Source organism: Pezoporus wallicus, unplaced genomic scaffold, assembly GCF_028554395.1.
Source record: "Pezoporus wallicus isolate ANWC-B61680 ecotype Strahan unplaced genomic scaffold, APGP_CSIRO_Pwel_v1 contig_9123, whole genome shotgun sequence".
NCBI classification, from domain to species: Eukaryota; Metazoa; Chordata; class Aves; order Psittaciformes; family Psittacidae; genus Pezoporus; species Pezoporus wallicus.
Genome location: NW_026641571.1, coordinates 82837 through 106050, shown reverse-complemented (window position 1 = coordinate 106050; position 23214 = coordinate 82837). Strand labels below are relative to the sequence as shown.

General features: G+C 51.7%; 1 protein-coding gene across 6 annotated transcripts in view; it reads left to right on the top strand.

Moving 5' to 3' along the window:
- Positions 1-22198, top strand: part of PPP1R12B (protein phosphatase 1 regulatory subunit 12B) — a 99912-nt gene extending 77714 nt beyond the window's left edge. For 3 of the 6 annotated variants that reach the window (XM_057424451.1, XM_057424450.1, XM_057424447.1), the window contains 7 exons: positions 8840-8856; positions 9496-9640; positions 10816-10920; positions 11163-11216; positions 12972-13022; positions 17837-18017; positions 20940-21076. In XM_057424451.1, coding sequence (XP_057280434.1) covers positions 8840-8856; positions 9496-9640; positions 10816-10920; positions 11163-11216; positions 12972-13022; positions 17837-17971 — 507 coding nt within the window. In that variant the 3' untranslated portion in view covers positions 17972-18017; positions 20940-21076. Of the gene's footprint in view, positions 1-48; positions 738-8839; positions 8857-9495; positions 9641-10815; positions 10921-11162; positions 11217-12971; positions 13023-13357; positions 13399-17836; positions 18018-20939 lie in introns of those variants that run through there. The other 3 variants (XM_057424449.1, XM_057424452.1, XM_057424448.1) reach the window with 3 other exon arrangements.
- The last annotated feature ends 1016 nt before the right edge of the window (positions 22199-23214 follow it).

Below are 23214 nucleotides of genomic sequence, written 5' to 3'. Positions count from 1 at the left end.
TGCGCGTGGGTAACGGCGCCCGGGAGGAGGAGGAGAAGGAGGAGGACGGAACAAAACACAACTTCATCTGGAACTGCCCCTTTCCCAACCAGCGCTTGTTCCTGATTTATGCCGTGGTGTTTCACTTGGCGTGCGGCTCGGCGCGGTGACGGCAGAGCCCTCGCGGCAGCGCCCGCCTCAAACCAGGCTTAGTTTTCTTCTTCTTCTTCTTTTTCCTCCTGGCAAAAGCATCGTGGCTGGGTAAACGCAGCAGTTTTCCAGCTTCTCTCCTGAACCAGGAGCGTTTCCTCCTGCGGCTCTAGGGGAAGATCCCTCAGTCCTATGGCAGAGGAAATGTTCTCCTGCGACTCAGTTGGGATGGGTCCCGGCTGGTGAGGCTGGCACGGAGCAGCGCCCCGCGCAGTGAGTCCTTCACACCTTCTCCTCTTCTTCTTGGACAAGAAACTTCGTGGAGCCTCAGCTCTCCCTCCAGCACATGAATGCCTAAAATTATACCCCCTGAACAGCAGGGTTTAATTACCAGAGCTGTGAATAGTTTAATTAGCTTGTTCTGACCTTGGAAGAAGGACCCAGTGCTATAGAGCGACAAGAGAGCAAGACTTGTGTTGCTTCTCAGGCACCCAGCCCGCAAGGCCATGTCGTCCCTGTACACCAGGAGTAAGGAATATACTCGCAGCAGGAAGGCTCAGTCAGATTCTCCCCCCTCCTCTCCTTCCCCGATCGCAAAGACACTCAAAGTAAGCAGCTTTTTCCTTTCTGTGTTACACGGGGACCTGCTCGGCACGTGCTCTGGGCAGAGGCTGGTGGTGGTGGCGGTGGTTTGTTGTCTTACCCCTGGAGACCTGTGTCTGTGTTTGCTTTGGAAAGAGGATGGTTGAAATGAAACTTGGGAAGGTGCCTCTGCAGCAACAGGTTTTAAGGAAGCTGCCGGAGCCCTGGCGCTGGGATTATTTGCATGGCTGGCTGTTGGGAGGTGCTGGGATGGGAGTTTCCCCCTGGCCTCTCTCTCCTGGTAGGCTCTTCATGAGGGACTGTAGGGAAGAATGAGAGCAGGAGGGAATGGCTTTAACCTGCCCGAGGGGAGACTGAGCTGAGCTCTTGGGCAGAAGCTCTTCCCTGTGAGGGTGCTGAGGCGCTGGCACAGGGTGCCCAGAGAAGCTGTGGCTGCCCCATCCCTGGCAGTGTTCAAGGGCAGGTTGGACACAGGGGCTTGGAGCAAGCTGCTCTATGGAAGGGGTCCCTGCCTGTGGCAGGGGTTGGAGCTGGAGGAGCTTTAAGGTCCCTTCCAGCCCAAACCAGTCTGGGATTCCATTGCTGGACAAAATCCTCACTGATGAAAGCAAGGCAAAACCTGACCAGCTTGTTAAACTGGGCTCTGATAGTGCTGCTGAGCCAAGGGTTGGGATCCAGCTTTCACCCTTGGGGCTGGGCTGACCTGTGGCAGCGTTTAATAATTGCAATGACAGAAAGGAAGAGAATCACCTGCAGCAGGAGATGGGTCGAGGTCCTTCACTGGTCCCCCCAGAGCAGAGCTGGTGTCCCCATCACCAAGGTTTGGGGAACCTGCTGTAACCATCTTGCTGACAGCTCTGGAGTCATGGAGAGGCCACCAAGAAACCTCCAGGTCTGCATCACTATAGGGGAAGTCCCTTCACCATCAAGAAATGGTATCATGCCAGAGTCCAGGCCTGGGGGAATTAGTTTTAAACAGGCAGGCTAATTTTAGATGTAAGCATTTAGTTAATGTGAGCACTGGTGTTTGCTCAAAGGCGATAGGCATTGTCTGCTCCTTTTGAGGTGACAGAGCTTGGTCTGGAAAAGGCATCTGTGAAAAGGGTTCTAACCACTGCAGTGGTGGTGATGGAAGCAGTCCCTAACCTCAGGGCTCTGCTGGCTGCTCCTGGGCTGTTCAGTGTGTAACCCAGTCTCTGCTTTCTTCCCATCTGCAGCGGGGTTGTCTCTGGGGAGGCTTTAGATAATCTAAAACCATCCCCTGTGTGCTTAGATAGACTCTCTTCATGAGTCCTTACAGCTGTGCTCACCACCACACTATTGATAACCAGCCTAATAGCAGGTGGGGAACCTCTCAGATGTGCTCTTACTCATAGAGTTAAGCTGAAAATGCTTTTCTTTCTTTCAAAACCCCAGGTTTTCAAGATCAGTCGTGCTCCCTGTGCGCAGACTGACTCATTTCCCCCCCCTCCTCATTATACCCCCATAAACAAGCAGCAAACACCTCACACAAGCCGTGACTGCTTCAGTGCAGGCTCACAGGATGTGCTGGTTTTCTCCACCCATAGCCATGGTGGTTCTTGCAGTGGTAATGGTGATGCCAGCTGTGAGCATCCATGTGGGAGAAGCCAGACCAGGAGTGCAGCAGCATCAACTCACAAGTCAGTATAGGAAACAGTCCTGGTGCTATCTGGGTTATGGAAACAGCCCATGCCTTAAAAGGCTAATTAGGGAAGGATTTACTTCAGGCTAAAAAGACAGTATCGGAGTTAACTCTTTCTCCAAGACAATGTAATTCTGCCATGAGCAAGAGGAATAACAGGATTCATCCCATCTTTGTATCCCCCCCCTCCAGTGCTCACAGTAACAGAGCCCTCACCACAGGGTGCCACCAGCCTTCATAGGACAGGTAGGAATGTGAAATCTTGGAGTCTTTTATCCTTCCATGCAGTCAAGATTGATACCAGCAGACCTGTGGGCTCTAAACGTTCCCAGCTGAGCAGGGGTGCGAAAACAAAGGAGCAGGCAGGGGGGCCCCAGCACAAGAGGGCCGTAATTCCTTAGGGCCATATCCATGGCTCCGCTACAAGGCTTTTTCCCCCTGCTCTTAGCTCGCTCCCTCATTAATCCACCTTCAGTGCTTTTAATTGAGCTTTCCAGCTGAATTTTTGTCAGTAAGGGCTCAGCAATGCAGTTCTGAGCGCGCTCTGCGGTCTGCACTGCTTGATTTCATTCTGCCTTTTGTTGGAGCGTCTGAAGGAGCCCCTCGAGGTGCAATGGGGAGGCAGGAGCATCACCTTCCATGCACCATGTGTTTGCACCGAGTCACTTGATGGTCATACTTGGGTGTAAAAAAGCAGCAATTCCCAATTGTCTTTTCTGTTCATGGGCCTCCACCTCGAGCTCACAGCCGCCCCAGGCTGTGATTACCACAGGCAGAGGGAGCTGATCTGGGTGGGGGTTCCCATGTGGACACATACATCTGGAGCCCAAAGCAAATCTTAAAGGAATAAAGAAGTTAATGGACAAAAATGTGAGCTGCCTGAGCTGCAGGTGCTTGGCAAACCAGCATGGGTTGTGTATTACAAGGGGGGATGGCTTCAAGCTGACAGAAGGGAGACTGAGATGAGCTCTTAGGCAGAAGCTCTTCCCTGTGAGGGTGCTGAGGCGCTGGCACAGGGTGCCCAGAGAAGCTGTGGCTGCCCCATCCGTGGCAGTGTTCAAGGCCAGGTTGGACACAGGGGCTTGGAGCAAGCTGCTCCAGTGGAAGGGGTCCCTGCCCGTGGCAGGGGTTGGAGCTAGATGAGGTTTAAGGTCCCTTCAACCCAAACCAGGCTGTGGATCTAGCATTAATATATGATTAACAGTATGAAATCTTAAAGGTAATGTGACCAAACCAGACTTCTTTTAATCAGTGAGAGATGTCCCGGTGTACTGGGAGCTTGCTAGAAATGCCTGATAGATCACAGCCTTCATGGAGTCTGGAATAGAAGCAAGCCTGATTGTCAGTTTTCACTCCATGAGGGCATTTGCAACAGGTTTCAGATGCTCCTGGTGGCAGGTTTGTTCTCCTGTTGGGCAGACCTGTAGGAGTCCTTTGGTTTGCCACGCTGCCACTGCAAATGCACTGGAGGATAAGGAGTGGTGCAAGAACATTTCTCCAGGACACTTTTATCTTCCTGGGATTCCATTTCATGGCTTGGACTTGTTCTAGTTGTGATAAAGGTGATGCTGCCTAAAATGAAACAGGGTCAACTAAGTTGTCTCGTGACATTCTCTGATTTCTGGATTGCTGACTACAGGGTTTGTGGAAATGATCACCTCCTCTCCCGTAAGCCAGCAAAAAATAGGGGATGTGAAACTTGCACTTTAAGGCAATCAACCTCTCCAGCACCCTCATCTGTTTAGCACTGGCCATTTCTCAAGCATCGTGTTCTTGAGATGGGAATCAGTGTGAAATCCTTCTGGGTGCTGTTTGCTCCCTGGATTTGAGTTCTCCTCTGTGAATGTCCATATCTGGAAGCGTATTCTCCAGGCACCCCCCGTGAGCTGTTCCCTGCTGTGACTCAGTAACCGGACGATGCTCCTGGCTCTGGCTGCATCTGGATGTATAAATAAAAGGGGTCAGGAGCCATGCTGTGCCCCCGGGGGTAAGTGGCTGTGTCCCTGCGGCTAAGCTTTCTTCTCCAGCTCTCCTCCCTTCCCAGGAACAGAGCGAACTGATCCCAGCCAAAGCCAGGGCAGGGAGCCTGTTAACTACTGAAGGTTCTGAATGCTTGTGGACGATGCAGAAAGAAGCACACAACGTAACAGTGCAGCCTCTTTAAAACACCCACTTTGACCCTCTGCTGCCTGGCGTGGGTGCCCTTAGAGAAGCTGGTTAACCAGCCAGAGAGCAATCACATAGCATCACAGAATGGTTTGGGTTGTAAAGGGCCTTCAAAGGCCATCTAGTCCAACCCCCTGCAATGAGCAGGGACGTCTTCAACTAGATCAGGTTCCCAGAACCGCATCCAGCCTGGCCTGGGATGTCTCTGGGGAATCACTGGTGATTGCTCAGCTTTTGAAACCATTGCCCCTGGCAGGGCAGGGAGAGCAGAAGGTCAGAGGACAACTTGAGGTCTCACCATACCAGGGAATCAGCCTGGACTGTAAGAGGGGAGAAAGGGGATGTCTTTAATTTGGGTCAGCTCGTGGTCCAGCCACAACCCCAAGCACGCTGGCACAGCTGGGACAGGGAGGTGCTGTGGGATGCGAATGAGCGGCCACAGGAAGCAATGGGGAGAGCAGATGGAAACTGCAGGCAGCAAAGCGCTTCAGAGTGCCAGAGGCCTACGTTCACTTCCATTGCAGGAGCTTCTTATAGTCTTGTGTTTCATAAAATGAGCACAAACCTGCAGAAAAAGGGTCTGGGAGAGACAGAGGGCTCGGTGCACCCATTCCCCAGGCACCAGCAGCTGTACCTGTGCTATTCCTGACCCACGGATCTTGGAGTGCTTGCAGAATTCAACCACTGGAGATGGAGGCTCATGGTGGTCAGGGAAAATCATGGCCCTTGGGGAGCTGTCAGGTTGTTGATGGGCTTGGGGTGGTTTTGGAGGGGAGGGGTTTGGTTGGTTGGGTTTTTCTTATGATGACTTGTAAGTTCTATTAATGACCCAAAAGTGCTGAGGTTACTCCTGCAGTTCAGTAGAAGATCTTTGGAGCAGAGGTCCTCAAGCAGGTGAGAGTAGCTCCAGGTTCATATCATTGACTAGGCAGCTGGTCTGGAGCTGATTTGGACTGAAACAGATGAGGGGTGGGGAGAGAGACAATGAAAACTGACTTAATGCTAACAGCACAAGATGCTCAGTGTGCCACAGACAGGGCAGCACACCCAGACCAGCCCTCATCACTGCTCCTGCAAGCACTGCCCATGGCCGTGGTGGCTGTCCTGGGGTGCTGTGTGGCTGCAGGAGGGGGTGACGGGTTTTGGAACGTGCTTCACACACAGCAGGTTGGCTTCAGGCAGTTTAAATGCTGGCTGGTGGCCAAGCAAGTATTTAAATACCCCATGATAAACCTGAAAACTGTGTGCCAGAGGAAGGTGCTGCTGCCTGCACACCTGGGGCATTCCATACTGAAGGAACTGAGGGGGAGAAGTCTTCCCTTCTCGTGTCACTTGGCCGCTGGGCTTTTGTTTCCTCGTGTCTGGAGGGTTCTGTCTGAGCTCCGGGCACTTTGCAAAATCAGGTTTTTTACCAGTGAAATTTGTGCCCTTAGAAAAGAAGGAAAATGAAAATAAATCAGAGCAACAGTGCCGGGTTTGGGAATTGTGGCCTTCACTAACTTAAAATCCCATGCAGCTCCATGTTTACAGGGGAGGTTTGTTCCCAAGTGACAGCAGTGACAAACTGCGGCTCCTGCAAAGCCAATGCTCCCCATGGGAGGTGTGGGGAGCCGGGGGACAGCAGTGACAACAACCAGGGGACAGCTGCGAATGTGGGGTGGCAGGAGATGCGTCCCTAGGTGCTTGTTTCTGATTAAGCACGTGCTAGCTGTACTGAAAGCCATGGGGTCTGCAGCAGGCAGCTGCCAAAGCCACTGTTCCATCTTGGAGGACCTTTTAATACTATGCTTCAGTAACAGCAGCGGTTATTAAGCAAAGTTTATTGATTTATAGCTTGTGAAAACGTCTTTTGCCTCAGGCTTTGGGGAGCTGGGGGCTCTGTGGAGGTGGTTTGGCTGCACTGGATTATTAATCATCTCCTATTTTGAAACCCCTGCATCTGCACAAGAGCAGCTCGAGTTGGAGGGCAGCGCTATCCATCACGGCAGCCGGAGCCTTCAGGATGCTGTGGCAAACCATGGCTCTCAGGTCGGCAGAGCAGCATTCCCAGGAGGAAATGGCCTTGGAATAACTGTCAAAGGCAGAGTTTAACCTCCTCATTACTCTGCACCCACTGGAAAACCAGATTTGACCCCAACCATACCTGACTTGAAAAACAAATGTGGCTTGAGGGGAACACTGATCTGAGTTGTACCCAATGGGGACGGCTCTGGGGTGGACCCTCCTCATTGCTCTTTCCCCTTCCAGCTTTCCTAAGGGAAGACTCCTGCTGGCAGCAGTGCTACACACAGGGAAGTTGTCCTTTGAACAGCTGCCATGCATATCTGCCCTACCAAACACAGGAATCTGGGAGGTGCAGGAGCTGCAGCGCTACAGAACATGGTGGCTTTTGCATAGAAAAGGCAAAACCAGCCCCCAAAAGCAGCTGGCTTTGCTTTACCTTTAATTTCTAACCCAAACAGGACTCACAGGAGGGTATTTGCCAGTGCAGGAATAAAACAAGGCAGGTTCCTAAACTTTCCCCTCTTGATTAAGGGAAGGGAGGAGCCAGGCTGGAGCGGCTCGGGGATGTTGAGAAGTGGTGGTTATTTAATCCTAAGTGTTGGTTGGTGTCACTGGGACACAGCAAACCAAAATACATTCCTTGACAGCTATCTTAAACTAGTGCAGGTTTCCCTGTGCTTGCCCACCTGGAGATAAAGGAGGAGAAAATGTGCCCAAAGAAGCAATTTTCTTCTTCTTTTTCTTTGTAAAGAGACTTTTTCAGCCTTTGCTGGGTCAGGTCTCACCGCAGAGGAACACACTTGGAAGCAATTGGGCCAATTCCTGCCTTGGCAAGAGCTGTGGCCGAGCCTCCTTCTGGCACTGAGTGTGGTTTATCTCAGCCTTCCACAGGGAATTTGGTTTTAATTGCACTTCACTGCGTTCCTGACAGCTGGGAGCGTTCCTGGGGGTTTAAGGGAAGGATTCTGCCCTCCACGATCCGAGCCCATTTCTGAAATCAAATCCAGCACTGTTCCTGGCACTCTGCAGCATTCCGGCGTTCTGGGCGAGTAAAGCCATGGCTGGTACCAAGCTGTGCCTCTTCCTTGGATGGACCAACATCAGCACAGTGAGAGCTGGGGGTTCAGAAGGAAGCGGCTTGTGCAGAGAGCATCAGTCTGCTCTAGGGAGACCCCCCCCCTGCAGCCCTGATCCAGCTCTGGGGCAGCAGCACAAGAGGGATGTGGAGCTGTTGGAGCGAGGCCAGAGGAGGCCATGGAGATGCTGCGAGGGCTGGAGCAGCTCTGCTCTGGAGCCAGGCTGAGAGAGCTGGGCTGGGGCAGCCTGGAGAGGAGAAGGCTCCTGAAGGGGAGACCTGAGAGCAGCTCCAGTGCCTGAAGGGGCTGCAGGAAAGCTGGAGAGGGGCTTGGGACAAGGGATGTAGGGACAGGCCAAGGGGAATGGCTTTAACCTGCCAGGGGGAGACTGAGATGAGCTCTTAGGCAGAAGCTCTTCCCTGTGAGGGTGCTGAGGCGCTGGCACAGGGTGCCCAGAGAAGCTGTGGCTGCCCCATCCCTGGCAGTGTTCAAGGCCAGGTTGGACACAGGGGCTTGGAGCAAGCTGCTCTATGGAAGGGGTCCCTGCCCGTGGCAGGGGTTGGAGCTGGAGGAGCTTTAAGGTCCCTTCCAACACAAATCTATCATTTTGGTCCATGTTTTTACGATGTTTAAAGAAGACTCAATCACATGTCCACCCTTTTGACTGGTGTAGGGGTCTTTTCCTTCCTTGTGCAGCTTCTGCTCTGTGTCTCCCTGCCCCGGTGAGGCTTTTATTCCTGGGGCAGGTACTTGCATGTGGAGAAAAAGTACCGTTTGTGACTTCCTGATGCTCCACACAAATAGGCAGCAAGCTCCACGTGTCGTGATCCATTAACCTCTCTCACCCCCATCATGCACAGGGCAGTGATCAAGGAGGTATAATTTGACTTAAAGAGGGAAACAATAGCCTGGGTTGGGTTCAAAGGGATGGGTTCAGTTCTGAACACTAGAATTTGGGGAACAATGATCCATGGTTTTTAGGGTTGCAAAAGAAAAGAAATCTTGAAATGCTTCAGTGAAGCAGTTGAAAGGATTCAGGCAAGATCCATGATTCTCAGCTTGAGCACAGGAATTAATGCTGTGAGCTTGTGATGAGGGAGGTGCTGGTATCAGAGGTAGGAAAGGAGGTTGTTGAATGGAGCCTTTCATTCTCCTCACTAATTCCCTTTTTCTTTCTTTTTTTTTTTTTCTCCTTCAGCATGAAAGACTTTCCAGGTAAGAATTTCTTTCTTTTTAGTATTTTGTATTGAATATTCATGAGCAGCGTATTTTGGGATGGTTTGAGGGATTCCCTGTCCTTCAGATCAGCAGCATAAGCTGAAGCTGGTACTGGCTGTTTGCTCTTTACCTTGGCTTAGCTGTTGGGCCAGGTTCCTTCTGTCCTTTGCTCCCCAAATTGTTTAACAGATACTCTGCAGAGAAGAAACGCTCTGTGCCCTATCAGAAATGGAGCCCATTCCCACCATGAAGATGAGAGGTCCATGGGAAATTGTGGATGCACCCACAGAAGCTGTGGCTGCCCCATCCCTGGCAGTGTTCAAGGCCAGGTTGGACACAGGGGCTTGGAGCAAGCTGCTCTAGTGGAAGGGGTCCCTGCCCGGGGCAGGGGTTGCACTGGAGGAGCTTTAAGGTCCTTTCCAACCCATCCCATGTCTCTATGAAATCACTGCCCTTTGGAGGTTTGGGCTGATACCCACTGGATTTGCCCCAGCTCCTGAAGCAGTGGTGGCTGTGCTGCAGGGTGAGGGGTGCTCCGCTGGGTCTGCCACGACCTCAAGTCCCAACCAGTGGGGCTCACGCTGGCTGTCCCACAGTAAAGCAGCTCCACGGTGCTACCTCTTCCTCACGTTTCAGGTTGGAAGCAGCTACGAACCCTGCCAGCAGCGAGTCCTACAGCGACCGTGCCTCCAGCCGCTCCAGCGCCTATAGCCGGAGGGAGAACCGGTTGGCTGCCCTCAGCAGCAGAGCGGAAGAGGAGAGTAACAGGGACTACAAAAGAGTAGGGTTTTTTGCCTGTATTCTTGTCACTGCTGCCTGTTGCTGCAGCAACGTGCGCTGGGAGGCTTTGGAAAGATAAAGTTTATTTTCCCTGTCTGTTACCGTTGCTTTTGGAAGTCACACCGGCCTTCTTCAAATGCATCTGCCCTTCAGGGGGTTGAAAACGGACACAGCATGAGAGGACATCCTGGAAGTCAGATATCTGAGGAGCAGGGGATTGAGGCGGGGGAAATGCTGGGAGGGATTTGAAAGGAGCAAGGAAAGATACCGGTGAGCACAGCAGCGTAGTTTACACGTGCACATCCCCACAATTATTTTGCTGCTGTAACATCCCAGAGTTATTTTTTCTATGATCTCTGAACCTTTCAACACAATCCTTGAAAGGGATGTGCCCTGCCACCCACAGCCTCAGGGCAGGGAGCATGTCAGAAGTAAATGGATTAAGATGACCAGGCTGCCCAGGGAAGCTGTGGCTGCCCCATCCCTGGCAGTGTTCAAGGCCAGGTTGGACACAGGGGCTTGGAGCAAGCTCCTCTAGTGTAAGGTGTCCCTGCCCGTGGCAGGGGGTTGGGACTGAATGAGCTTTAAGGTCCCTTCCAACCCAAACCAGCCTGGGATGCTGTGATTCATTCTGTGTTTCTCTGACCTGAATTCTGAAATGACTGATGCTGAAAAGCCTCCCCCACAGGCAGCACCCCCTCCTCTGCATGAGCATGCCTGGTCAGGAGAGGCAGGCAGGACGCCTCTCAGAGGGGTGGAAATTCTGCTGGTTTGAAGGAATCGAAGGGGAAAAAAATCCATTTTGGAGTGGCCTAAAACTCTGCTCCTTTCTCCTCTTCAAGCAATGAGCAAACAAGGGCAGTGAGGCTGTGTTGTGCTGGGGAGCACAACAGAACCATAGGTGCACATACATCCAGCGTAGACAACACTGGGCTTTATTGCGCTTGGCTGTTTCCCTAAATGAAAACCATCCCTTTTCTTTGCCTCTCGGCTGCTTTTAAACACCCTGCAAGATGAAACAGCTGTTTTCTTAGTTCGCACGGATTGTGAAAACACAAGTGAAGAATCCAGAGCAGTTCTGTTTGTCCTTCGAATCCCCTGGCATGGGGAGCAAAGCAAACCCCGCTGCTGGCTCTCTGCTAACTGTAATCTCTTCTTTCCTATCCTATATCTCAGTTATATGAGAGCGCCCTGTCCGAGAATCAAAAGCTGAAGTCAAAGCTGCAAGAAGCCCAGCTTGAGTTGGCAGACATCAAATCCAAGTTGGAGAAAGCAACCCAGGTAAGGCCAAAACGGGCTCGTGGCCTGGAGGAGCTGAGCTCCAGCCCGTAACAAGCCAACACTTGCTCCAGCATGAGACAGGATTTAGCTCTTGGGAGGGAAGGTGCCTCAGAGGAGGCTTATTTTTCACAGAGATAAATATAAGGGATTCCCTGAAGACTGCTGCCTCTCTAGGCTTCTGCCTAGGCCTTTGTGCAGCATCCTGCGATGCTTTAATAGCTTCCTGTTTTTAATTTCCCTAGCAGAAACAGGAGAAAACTTCGGACCGGTCCAGCATGCTGGAGATGGAGAAAAGGGTACGTGTCTCTGCTTTCTTCTGCATCACAGCCTTTGCCTCGTGTTGCTCTGCAGAGCATGGTCATTTCTTGCAGGAAAGTGTGACTTAAAAGCTAAGTTCTAGTTTTGCCTTGTGGAGCAGTGCACAGCGGTAACTGCGTTCTGACCTTCGCAGGGTCTGAGACTTTCCTGCTTTCGTTGGAAATCAGCTTAGTTCTGATTTCTTTCTTCCGTTACAGGCAGCTGCAGACCAACAAATCGTACTCTGTCATGCTAAGAGACTGTTGGTCCAGTATGCTTTACGTTATTCTTGATCCTTATAAATGAAGACTGGTTGGGGATGGTGAGGGGAAGAAGGCAAAACACGAGCTGGGTTTCTGTCTCGTGATTACTCTTGACATCTGGATCATTGAATGCTCCTTCCTCTCCACTGAACAGTCAGATTCGTTGCAGTGAGCTAAGCTGAACGGGTAGAGCCTGGCTAAATCTCTGCCTTGAGTCACCATAGCTCCAGTCAGATTGGAAGAGATCCCAGCAGAGTCAGGCAGGTTAGTCAGGGCTTTGTCCCTTCATTTAGTGAAGTGTTGAGTCTCTGCAGCTGCAGCCCTTTCTTCCAGTTCTTAACTGTCCTCACAGTGATTTGTTTTCTCTTGGTATCTTATCCTGTGCTTCAGCTGATGGCCATTAATGCTTGTTCTCCCACCACGTGGTTAATTAAAGCTGAAGCTTGGCTCCAGTTTCTCAGCGACATCCACTTTCATGCTGGAGAGTCGCCTGAAGTGGAGGTTTCTCTTGAACTGTTTCATCTCCTGAAGCTTTAGAAGCTTTGCTGGATGATTAAAGCCCTTTAATCATTTATGTGCAAACACTTCCTGGGATTTGCCAGATACCAGTCTGGAGGAGGTGATGTTCAGGATCCCCATTTTGAACAGGGGCAGGCAGCACACACCAGCCCTTGGTACAAGGGTGCGAGGCAGGTGCCGGGCTTTGGCTGCTGAAGCTGAATTGATGCTCAGGCCCTGGCCCTGCTGTGTAACCTCAGCTGAGCACCTCCACGCCACTCTGAACCCTGAGATACTCAGAGCAGTGATCCCTGTGGGCCTGATTCCTGGGTGTGCTTCAAGCAGGCTAAGGGGCGTTATCAAACATGCAACCCCACTGTCAGCTAAACATCACTTGGGGGGCACTTGGAGGTTTGCCATTTCCTCCTGCTCAGTGCACCTCCCTGGGGTGGTTTGAGTCCTCTCATGTTGAGAATGTCCTTGATAGAGTCCAGCTCTCCCTCTCTCAAGGGCTCTGCTCTCACTGAGGGCACCACCAGCACTCACATGGCAGAGCCACCCTGTGTAATCATCCGTTTCCAAACTACACTGAGAGCAGTGAGCTTTGAAGCCCTAAATTAATCAGGGAGGAGGATTTCCAGGCACCGTTCCCTGTTTCTTGCTCAATGGGCTGGGTGAGTTTTCTCATTGCCTCCTGCAGTGGGTGCAGTTAAATACATGGCTTCACCCACAGAGCTCAAAATCAGGTTGCATCAGAAAGTCCTGAAAACTGGAATCACTGGCCAGGGGGGGAATCATTTCACTGAAGGGGTGTGAAGGGAGCTCAGGATCTGCCGAAACGGACCCAGCTCCTGGTTGTAACCTGTGCATTGCTTTGAGATACTTTTCAGTGCAGGCTCCTACAGAAATACAAGACTCCTTTAGAAGCAAATGCACTCTGAGTTTTTCCTCTGCATCCTTGTGACCATCTTTGTTATGAATCCTTGCAAACAGGAGAAGCGAGCCCTGGAGCGGAAACTCTCAGAAATGGAAGAGGAGATGAAGGTAGGAAATAATCCATTCCCTCTGCTCATTCTGGGGTTTATGCTTTGAATTAATGTCTTCTGGGATTGTCACCCAGGAGTGGGATACTAAAGGTGTACCCTGGGAGGGATTCGTGTCACCTCCAAGCGTGTTCCTATGTGCAGTCAGAACTTCCTTTAATGGCCAGACATGAAATACTAATAAACTCTCCTATTACCATTCCTCTGATTGCACCATATGTTTGTTGTGCTGTTTGATCCGAGAACGGTGAGAGCTGTTCTCCTTAAACGCTTTCCAAAACTAACTTTTGTGGCATCGATGGGTTTCCATGTGCTGATCCTCTGTGCTCTGAACAGTCTGCAGCCCACGTTAAGCCGCTGTGGTTCTCGCCAGATGGGTAAGAAGACAAAGCTGGCTTCTGAGGTCACGCACACTAGCCAGGACGAAACACAAGAGTGGTTGTATTTCTGTATTCCCTTCCTATATAGCATGCCACTGGAAGGCTGTGTCAGTAAGGGAGCCTGGAGTTGATTTCAGCCAAGAGGAATTCGCTTCCTGATGAAATGTGCAGCATGGCTTGAAGTCACGAGACATCCGCCACTGATGCTCCTTCGCGTTCTCTCTCTGGTGGCCTTGCCCCTGGGGATGGTTCCTCCTGCCATGGCTTGGCTGCCCTGCGAGCACGGGGCTGGTGGGGAGCACTGCAGGGTGGGAAGCAGCGTGGGTGCATATTGCCACCTAAGTACACCCAGGACTTTGTGCTGCTTTGGCAGCGTTGCATCATTTACACTCTGGTTTAATGCTGGTATCGACAGAGTGGCCCCGTTTGTTCTCTGCTTTCGTTCCCTTTGAGCATGACCCAGGTGGGACCAAAGTGCTTTCAGAAGGAAGGACCCCACCTGAGAGTTGTGTGTCCCGACTCTCTGCACTGATGCAGGAGGTTCCAACTTTATGTTTCTATTTGAAGCTTCATGTATTTAGCAAGCATCCATCTTTGGAAGGACCCATTGGCTTGTGCTGCATCTTCTGCTGCCATAAGTAGTAGAGTGATTTGGTGGATCTCACTGTAAAGGCTCCCGTGTTCTCTCTCAGAGGAGAAAACAAGTATCTATGTGTTAGAAGGGGAAGGAGAAAAGACTGAAAATGTCTAAATTTCTTTACTCACTGAACAGGAGCAACCTTTAACTCCAGAGAGACCTTTGTATAATTACAGGAATGTGGCCTTCAAGAGAAGACGCTGACAGCAGCAGTTTCTGTTGTCTCTGCAGCCATGCAGATCACTGCAAACCAGCTTGGTCTGTGGAGTAAAAAGACAAATTGGTGTCCTCTAGTGGCCTGTCAGATCTGAAACGTTTATTTTGGTTCAGAAGGCAATTAAGGAAAGAAGGTGCCTGTGGGAGCTGCTGGATGCAGCTGAAGCATCTCTGGTGTGGGTAGTCCCGAGCTGCAGACTGATGGAAGCTGGTGGTGCAAAACAGGAGCACTGGTAGAAGTTTGACATGTTCTTCTATTGCCCCTAGAGATGCGCTGGAGACAGGAGCTAAAGGAGCATGAGCAATCAGTCCTTGAGGGTGGGACTTCTGAGTCCACTTTCATCAAAGCAGGAGAGTCAGCCCAGTTGTGTTTGCCTACAGTGAGATAACCTCTACAGAACATCTGTGTTCATCTCTCATGTGGAAATTGAGCCAGGAAAACAAATCTGTTCATTCTGGCTGGACTTCCATCCCTGCTTCTTGCAGTAGCTGAATAGCAGTCCAGCCAAAGCAGAAGGAATTGGCTTTGGCAAATCCACCAGTGTCCTTTAACGCGGAGACCAGCAAGGGGAGACAATCAGACAGGCCAAGTTATTAGGTCTCAGGTAGTACTGTGGGGTTTGGGATTCTTCCCACTGGTCTTTGAATTGAACCAGTCCAGCATGGCTCTCATGCAACCCTTTGATGCTGGGGTGCCTGTGTCCAGTCCTGTGCATCAGGGCTCTCCGCTTGTTGCAGCTGGCGTCTTGGGCAGAGGAGGCACAGCAGCGGTTGCAGGATGGTCCTGGGTTTCTGTGACAGAAACACTTTGTATTTCAGTCTACACTTGAGGTAATGAGCTTTGTTGCTTTCATGAGTTTAACCCCTGCTAATGAAGCAATCAAGAAACGGAGAGGAGCAGGACAAACACAGGAATCTCAAGAAGCCCTTGGTGCTAGGGCTGCTCCTGCAGACCAGCTCTTGCGAAGGCGACAAAGCAGTGCAGCCTTTGCTGAAGTGACTGCAGAATGTGACTGGAGGTACAGCAACTTGGCTAAGGAAGGAGAAAGAAAATTAGCATTTGCACTGAACTGAATTGAATGCCAAGTGCCTGAGGTCCCAACTTAACACAGCAATTTTTCGTGAAGGTCACAGGAGCTTCGTTATTCCATGGCAGCACCGCACCTCCTGGCTCTGTACATTGTGCATGCTTTGGGCATTTTTATTTCCCCTACTGTTGCAGGCACAGAATCCTTTAATTGCAGGCAGGTACAGCTGAACTGAGAAACCTGCTTTTGGTGAGCCAAGTATCAAACAGAGGGATAAGCAATCACAGCGGTATTGGCCAGATTCTGGTCTTCGCCCTTGGCTTCATTCCCAGCTTCCCAGCCTTTGCTGGGTTTCTTGAGTAAATAGAAGGCTGTCCTACCTGCAGCACACACACATCTTTACATAAGTGATGCTTTTTATCGTCTCTGGCAGCGTGCTGAGGCAAAGCTGCATCCTATCATGCCATGCTGAGGTTCCATGCTGTATCAGTGTGGAAAAGCAAAGGTGGTCTCTAAAACAACCACAATCCTTTCCACCCCCGTAGCACGGCACCCGTTTCACATGTGCTTGATGTTTTCTGCCAGACATGTTCAGTTGTGTTCCCTGGGATAAAGCAGGGGATGTTTGTGATCCATGGTGTGACTCTTCCGGTATGAACCATCCTCCAGCAGCTCCTGGGTGTGATTTATCCCAGGACAGACGTGTGAGGTCTTCACCGAGCCCCACCATGGCTTGGGTGGGTTCGGGGATGGATGGATGGATGGATGGATGGATGGATGGATGGATGGATGGATGGATGGATGGATGGATGAGATTTGGTGAGAGGGGGTCTCACTGCCGAGGTGTCCCTGAAGCTCATTGGCCATAGCTCTGTATCAGGACCTGTCAGAATTGTGTTAGCCTAGGCCAAGTGGCAGGAGGTGCTCCATCAAGTTGATACCACTGGGGGGCACAAAGCCCATCTTTGCTGCTTCCCTGCACTCACCTGCCTTGTTTCTGTTGGTTTTGCTCCTCTATGGGGAGCAGAGGTAGTGCTTTTGGGGAGCTAAGAATGGACCTGATGGGAGGGGGCTACACGAAGTGCTTCTCTTTTATAAACAAATGGGCCCTTGGACAAAGCATTCTTGGATGCAGCAGGTTCTCTGCCAACTGCAGCCAGCTCCATGTCCTGCAGGTTGGATGGATGTTCATGCAAGTTCTTTGCATCCCAACCGATTTGCCTGTGCTGCTTCTGGTTAAGGACAGACAGTGTGACCTCCCTTGGAGCACTTTCTGCTAATCAAATGGCAGAAAGGAACCTGCTTCCCTCTGTCTCCTCCCTGCCGTTGCAAGCCATGTGTCAGAGGACATGGGAGGAGCACGCTGGGTTGCAGAGCTGCTTTGGTTCCGGGCTGGCATTTCTGCACTTGAACTTAAACCTTCTCTTGCCACAGATGTTCCCTTTCCTGCCTTTCCCTGCACAGTGCCCCTGCTCCCTACACCACGGAGGAGGGCTCCTGGTTCACATGGCTGCGGTACCCGATGAGCTGTGGGGAGGAGGGAGGCACAGAACGCTGCTCAGAAAGCAGCTCTGCAGCCCCCCACGTGTCCTGGCACCTCTGTTTGGTGTGAATGCCCAGCACACGCTTGCTTTCTTTCTTCAGCATCACTGGGAAGAATGTCCTTGGAGCAGTCGTGATGTCTGCATGGCTTTACCATTTCCCCCCTTTGCCTGCTTTGATGTTCTGTGTCTCCCCATTGCTGCTGTTCCTGTGCTAGCCCCAGCTTCGGGGCTGGTGTCTCCACTGTCCTTTGCCCACTAGTTCCTTCTGTAATGGAGAACACTGTGTTCTCACACGTAAGATGCTGTCATTCAAACACCTCAACTTAAAATGAGTGATTTGAGGTTCTGACTTTTCACCTCTGGAGATCAGAGTTAAATTGAGCCCTATGGCACAGAAGAGCTGAATCTGGACAGGGATGAAACCCCCCACACGCACCAGACCTCTGAGCATACCCAAGAGCCATCATTCATTCAGGTGCCGCAGGGGCAAGGGATGTGGTCAGGACAGTGATACTTCAATCTGTGCCTTTAAAACCTCCCGTGAAGCTCTGACGGCCCTGTGCTACCCAAGACTGCTTTAGCTTTTAGAGCTACGTAAAGAAGAGGGGTTTGCAGGGAATCCTCAGCTGCAGCGGTGTTTTCCGAACCCGTGTAGGTGATAAGTCATTGAGGAGAGTTCCCACAGTCGTTCCGAAGTCCAGGGGCCGTGTGCTGCTGGAGCCCACTGGGTAAACTAGAATGTTCCCTGCTTTGTGCTGGGAAATCCCTTCATTTGACCTTTCAAAGGCTTTGGTGGCCCAGATGGTTCCCAGAATGTCCTCGATGTGCTGTAAGGCTTTTCCCATCGGCACCTGAGCCCATCCACCACCCACTGCTACTAATTCTTCTTCTGTTCTCTTTGGTTTTTTCCTTTGACTGCTTGTGGACTAAATTCACCTTTCTGTGCCCTTTTGTCTCCCTGGTGTGTTCTCTCTCTCTGTTTTTCTGTCCACTCCTCTCACTCTCTGCAGAATCTCCACCAGCTCAAACAGATTCACACTCTGAGGCAGATGAATGAGCAACTGCTGGCTGAAAACAGGGCTCTGACCCGGGTCGTAGCCAGGCTTTCTCTGCCTGCCAAGCCCTCCGAATCAGAGGAGCTGTAGCTGCTTTCCCTCCGGCTCATCTCGCCTCCCTCTTCCACTCTTCCAGGCAGGTCTCCACTCCTTTGGCCGGGCTGTTCCCCCTCTGCCTCATTGCTCTCGAGGGTGGCTGATGAAGCTTGTGGCTCCAAAGCAGCATGTGGCAAAGGGTCCGAAAGCCAAAGGCCTGGGGTCGCTGGAGGCTCTGCTCAGTCTGACTTTCGCTCTGCTTGGCAGATGATGCTGACCGCACCGTTCCGCTAACTGACTGCATCGGGGGCTTGCCTTGGCCATAGGGAGCCCATCACCTGGGAGAGAAATAGGAGGATGTGCTCCCTGCCTTGACACAAGGCTGTTGGGATGGGTGGATGGCGCTGGAATGGCCACTGGAGAGTGATGGATCAGCTGCTGCCCTGGGGCTTAGCGCTGGAAAATGGCTTTGGGGTGGCTGGTCAGTGGCAGTGGGCAAGCCAGCAGCCCCTTCCATTGCCTGACCTTGGAATGGGTGAATTATGCTGCGTGGTTGCTTATGATGCAGTTCTTTTTCATTTGCGAGAAGCTGGCTCACAGCAAGGAAGATCATCCAAAGTCAGGATGAGCAATGCAGTAATTTCTAGGGATGCCACGAGAAGCACCCGTTTTCAGGTGATTTTTCAACCTACTGCTGGTTTAGACCTCAGCAGGTTTCCTTTGTCACCTGACAAAGAGGACGAGCTCCTTCCCTCGTTATAAACAGAGTGAGTTCACAGGCTGCAGCATCCTCACTGCCTCCTGCGTTGTGGCTCCGAGGCAGTGAAGCCCTGGGAGCTGCACCAGGTACACTTCCTTTTTCATTTGCCTGTTTTAAATTAAGTGCAGAGCAATTAGTGTTTGAAATCCAAGGAGAAGCCTTCCGTAAGCTTTGCCCTCACACATCACCCACTTAAATTACATCTTTCCGTGCTACTTCATTGGTTCAGTGCTAAAATAAAGCTGTAAATGGTTCTTTCTTAGGGCCGTACCTGCCTTTTGCAGGTTAGTGGGGATAGTCAGCTCCCTTCAGACAGCAGCAGTGTGTTCTCACGGGCTGGAAGTGGCACGAAGGTAGAGACAAATCTATTCTTAGCACACAAATTATATCAAGGATGATTAATGGTAGAAACAAACCGAGCAGGGGAATTGTGGCTTCCCCTTCCCAGGAGTCCCAGTTCAAGACCAGGTTTGTGTCATGGGGGTGTTCGTGGCCTGAATAGTGCAGATGGTCAGATGAAATCATCTCCCCATCTTCCTGCTTGAAATCTGTGACAGTGTTCCCAAACCTGCCACTGACTCACCCCGCACCAGCGGTGAGTTCAGGTCATTCCCCTTCCCAACGTGCTCTGAGAGCCGAGAGGGAAGAACTGAGCAAAGCTCTTTCCAGACCCAGGAGAAGGAGCATCTCACCAGCTGTAAGCCACGGGTCTCTCTTCTCCCTGTGGGAAATGGCCACGGTATCTCTTCCCCCTGTAAAACCCATGTGCCTCAGGCATGGGTGGACTCTTCATTCCCAGCCTGGAAACTGTTCCTAGGTTTGCAGTTCACTGGTGCTGCCAGAGCTGGAGAAGAGCCATGTGTCTGCTGGCTTTCTGACACAAGGGTGGTGGTGCTACCTGTAAACCTCATCTCTGAGAGAGCTGGGCTTGTTCAGCCTGGCTGCAGGAGCCCTTAGAGCAGCTCCCGCTGCCTAAAGGGGCTACAAGAAACCTGGAGGGGGGCTTTGGATTGTGAAAGGAGGAATTTGCTCCAGTGGGAGTGATGAGAGCTGGCGCCTGTGCTCAGTGGTGGTGACCGTGGAGGGGCTGCGGATGTGAGGAGCTGACAGGAGGTTGTGGTCAGAGCAGAAATTCCAGCTTAGGGGAAGGTTTAGTGGGGATTTTGAATGGGGAATTCCTCCTTGGGTGAGAGGAGCCATCGCTGAGCTCAGAGCGGTGCCATTCATGACCCTGCTCTGCCCTGGCTTGTTCCAGCAATGTTGGCACCCATTGGTGTGAGTTGCACACCGAGACAGGCAGCGCGGGGTCTCCTTCCAGTGCCACCACCCATGGTCACCCGCCTGCAGCGTGGGAAGCAGGAGGGGGTTTGCAATGAGAAGGGCTGCAAAGGGTTCATCAAAGCCATTCTTGTGTTCCCAGCTCAGAGCACTTTGGTTTTGTCTCTGTTGTGACCCTTGGTTGAGCTCCAGCGTTCACAACGGGGGGATCTCCAGTGTCAGTGTGTTCTACCAGTCCTCTGGCCGTGGCATGCACATTTGCATTGAACATCTGTGGGAATCCCAAAGAGATTGGGGTTTATTCCAGGAAATGTGGGGTTTATTAGGAGAAGGGGTGATGGTTTTTGACTAAAAGTTGGGGTGATTGAGGCTGGACGTGAGGAAGGCATTCTTTACAATGCGGGTGGTAAAACACTGGCACAGGTTGCCCAGAGAGGTGGCAGATGCCCCATCCCTAGAGACATTCAAGGCCAGGCTGGACGTGGTTCTAAGCAGCCTGATCAAATTGAAGATGTCCTTGCTCATTGCAGGGATGGGCTTTGAAGGTCCCAACCCAAACTGTTCTATGATTCTAAAGTCATTTTGCAAGGTCCAGTCCTGTGTGAGAATTTCAGGCCTTCTTTTTCTCCTCTAGTCCTGGCAAGTTGGACAAACCAGATGAGGAGAGCCAGCTCCCTAGTTTGTGCTAAGCTGTAATCGGCATGTGGGAAGAGGTTTGGGATGGAACAACTCAGACATGGTTCCCATCCTCGCAGACTGGTCTGCCCTCAGTGCTGGCGCATCGTGTCCCGCCGCGCTCCAGGGCTCCCTGGCTCTCTGCTGTGCTCCAGTCGAAATCCTTTGCTTGTGGGAATCCTGGAGACCCTATGGAGAAGCGACCAAGCTCAGCAGGGTGCTGGGTGGAGGGGATGTGACATCCCCACGGCTCAGCGCCGGGGTCCCTCCAGCTCTGCTGTGCTCTAATCCCGCTTTGTCTCTCTGCAGATTTTGACAGAGCTGAAGTCAGACAACCAAAGGCTGAAGGACGAGAACGGAGCCCTCATTCGTGTCATCAGCAAGCTCTCCAAATAGGAATCCTGAGCACAGGCAGGACGAAGAGGGGAGCCCTCACGAGCTGCCAACGCCACCACCGAGCCCTAACCCCCGCTTTTCCTCCTGTCATGTACAGCATTTCAGCCTGGGATCAACCAGTCACCCCTGCCATGCCCTGCCCTGTGCTGTACATCCCTTTCTTGCCCCGATTCCCATCACAGCACCCCTCTGCCATTGGATTGTTTTTAATTTAAGCATGTTGTGGTGTCTCGGACATTTTAGTCAAGGGAGAAGAGAAACGTGAGGATTGGGTTTGAGCTGCTGAAACTTCTTCTTCCAAAGCCCAGTGTTTGGTGTTGGACTCCAGCCTGGAGTAGGCAGCTCCTGCTTTACAAAAGTGATGCCTAAAGAACTGGTCCAGCACATCCAAGCCCTTTACAGGTGGGAAATGTGACCGTGGGCTGGCACTCTGAGGGTACACATCACCCCACCTGAGACGTGAGCCTCTGGTTGAAAAGTGATGCTGTGAAAGCCACCAGAGCTGATTTCTGACACAGGCTGACCACAGCTGCTTTGCACAGAGACTTCCTTCTCCTTTCACCCCAGGAGACGGAGTCTTTTATTTAATACAAGGTTTGGAGCCTGTTCAGTAACATCAGCGCTGGCTCTCGGCGTCAGAGCCCTCGTCCTTCACCCTGCCTTTGGTGTCACCTTTATCCTTCCAGGGCTCCAGTCTCGGTAGCATCTGCTGATTGCATCCAGACTCTTGCTCCTCGGGATAGGATGCATTGCAGATACTTGTCGAGCTTTCCGAAGGACAAGCTTGAGTCCCCAGAGATCCTCTGCTGCTTTCACATGCATAGATGAGCGTCAATCACCTTGCAGGGAGCTGTGCCCACACCAGCCACCAGGCTCCCCATCCTCACAGCTGTCTGGGACATTGTGCTGCTGTCTTCATGAAGGCAGAGCCCTATAGAAGAGTCCAGTCTGGGATTTCGGGTACCTGGCTTTGATTTGCAGCAGGAGGCTGACCCAGTGAAAGGCAGCACTGGTTTGTAGAGAGAGGGAACGCCAGAGTCCCATTATCTCTTGGTGAAGAAGCTTGATGTGGATGCTTCCAAGGCAGAGGAGGTGGAGCAGTGACCACTTGTCCTCCCACGTGGAAAGCTGTGGGTGCATTGGTGTCAGAGGGACAAGGAGCTATCCTTGGGCATGCTTGGGCAGTCTTTGAATCTGTCAAAAGCTTTCAATAAGCCTTGACCTTGAAGGAAACCTCAAAGAAACCCACCCTCCTTCATGTTACACGTACTCAGAACAATTTGGAGTTGTTCTCTCTATGGGCATTTCGACAGTGGCTCCTCTACGTGCTGTGTGATTTTGATGGTAGCAGCAGTAACCTGCCGTCAGGTCTGTTGAGCTTCCCCTTCACAGACTCCTCTCAAACGATACCTTCCCTCTCAGAGCCTTCTCCCTGTACCCAAACCACTTTCCCATCTACATCCTTCTGTATTTGTCCTTCCATTTCCTTCATCCTTTGGCATCCCTGCTCTGGCTGGCTGGGAGTTGCAGTCTCTGTCTTTGAACTTGGAGGTTACCATGAAGTTTTACCCACATCCTAGGCACCTCTGCTGTTGGCTCACTGCTCCCATTGGGCTAGTGGGGCTTTTCCACTGTGAGAGAGATAGATGAGATACTTGAACACGTGCATCATTCTTGAGCTTGCTCTGCAGGGTAACATTTATCTCTGTCAGATAAAGAGGACTTTAAATGGGCTCTTTGGAACCTTTGGCTGGTTACTGCTTCAGGAAGCGTGTTCTTTCCTCTCCCTTGGGTTTTTTTCTTCATGTTTGTTTTTCCCCCCTAATTCCCTACTTTTCCCCCTCCCCATCCTGCCTGTTTCCACCTCTCTTGCTCCTGTTGGAGCTGCCGGTGTTGCCAGGGCAGCTCTGGCCAGAGCTTCCTCTTTGGGCGCTCTTCAGCCAGCGGAGCTCTTTGAGCACGAGGTGCTGTTCCTCCTGGTACACTGAGGCCCTTCCTCTGCTGCTGTGCTTTGGGGAGGAGGAGACCAAAGCTGGTGATGGCATCAGGGTTCCTGCAGAGCACTGCCTAAGCCAGGCATCCTTTTTATATGACTTTCTTTTTAACCCTGCTATATTTAACAGCTTTAAGGCTCGAGGTCCGGGCAATGCTTTCTCTGCACGCCGTCCCCACTCGGGGCACTCTCTGT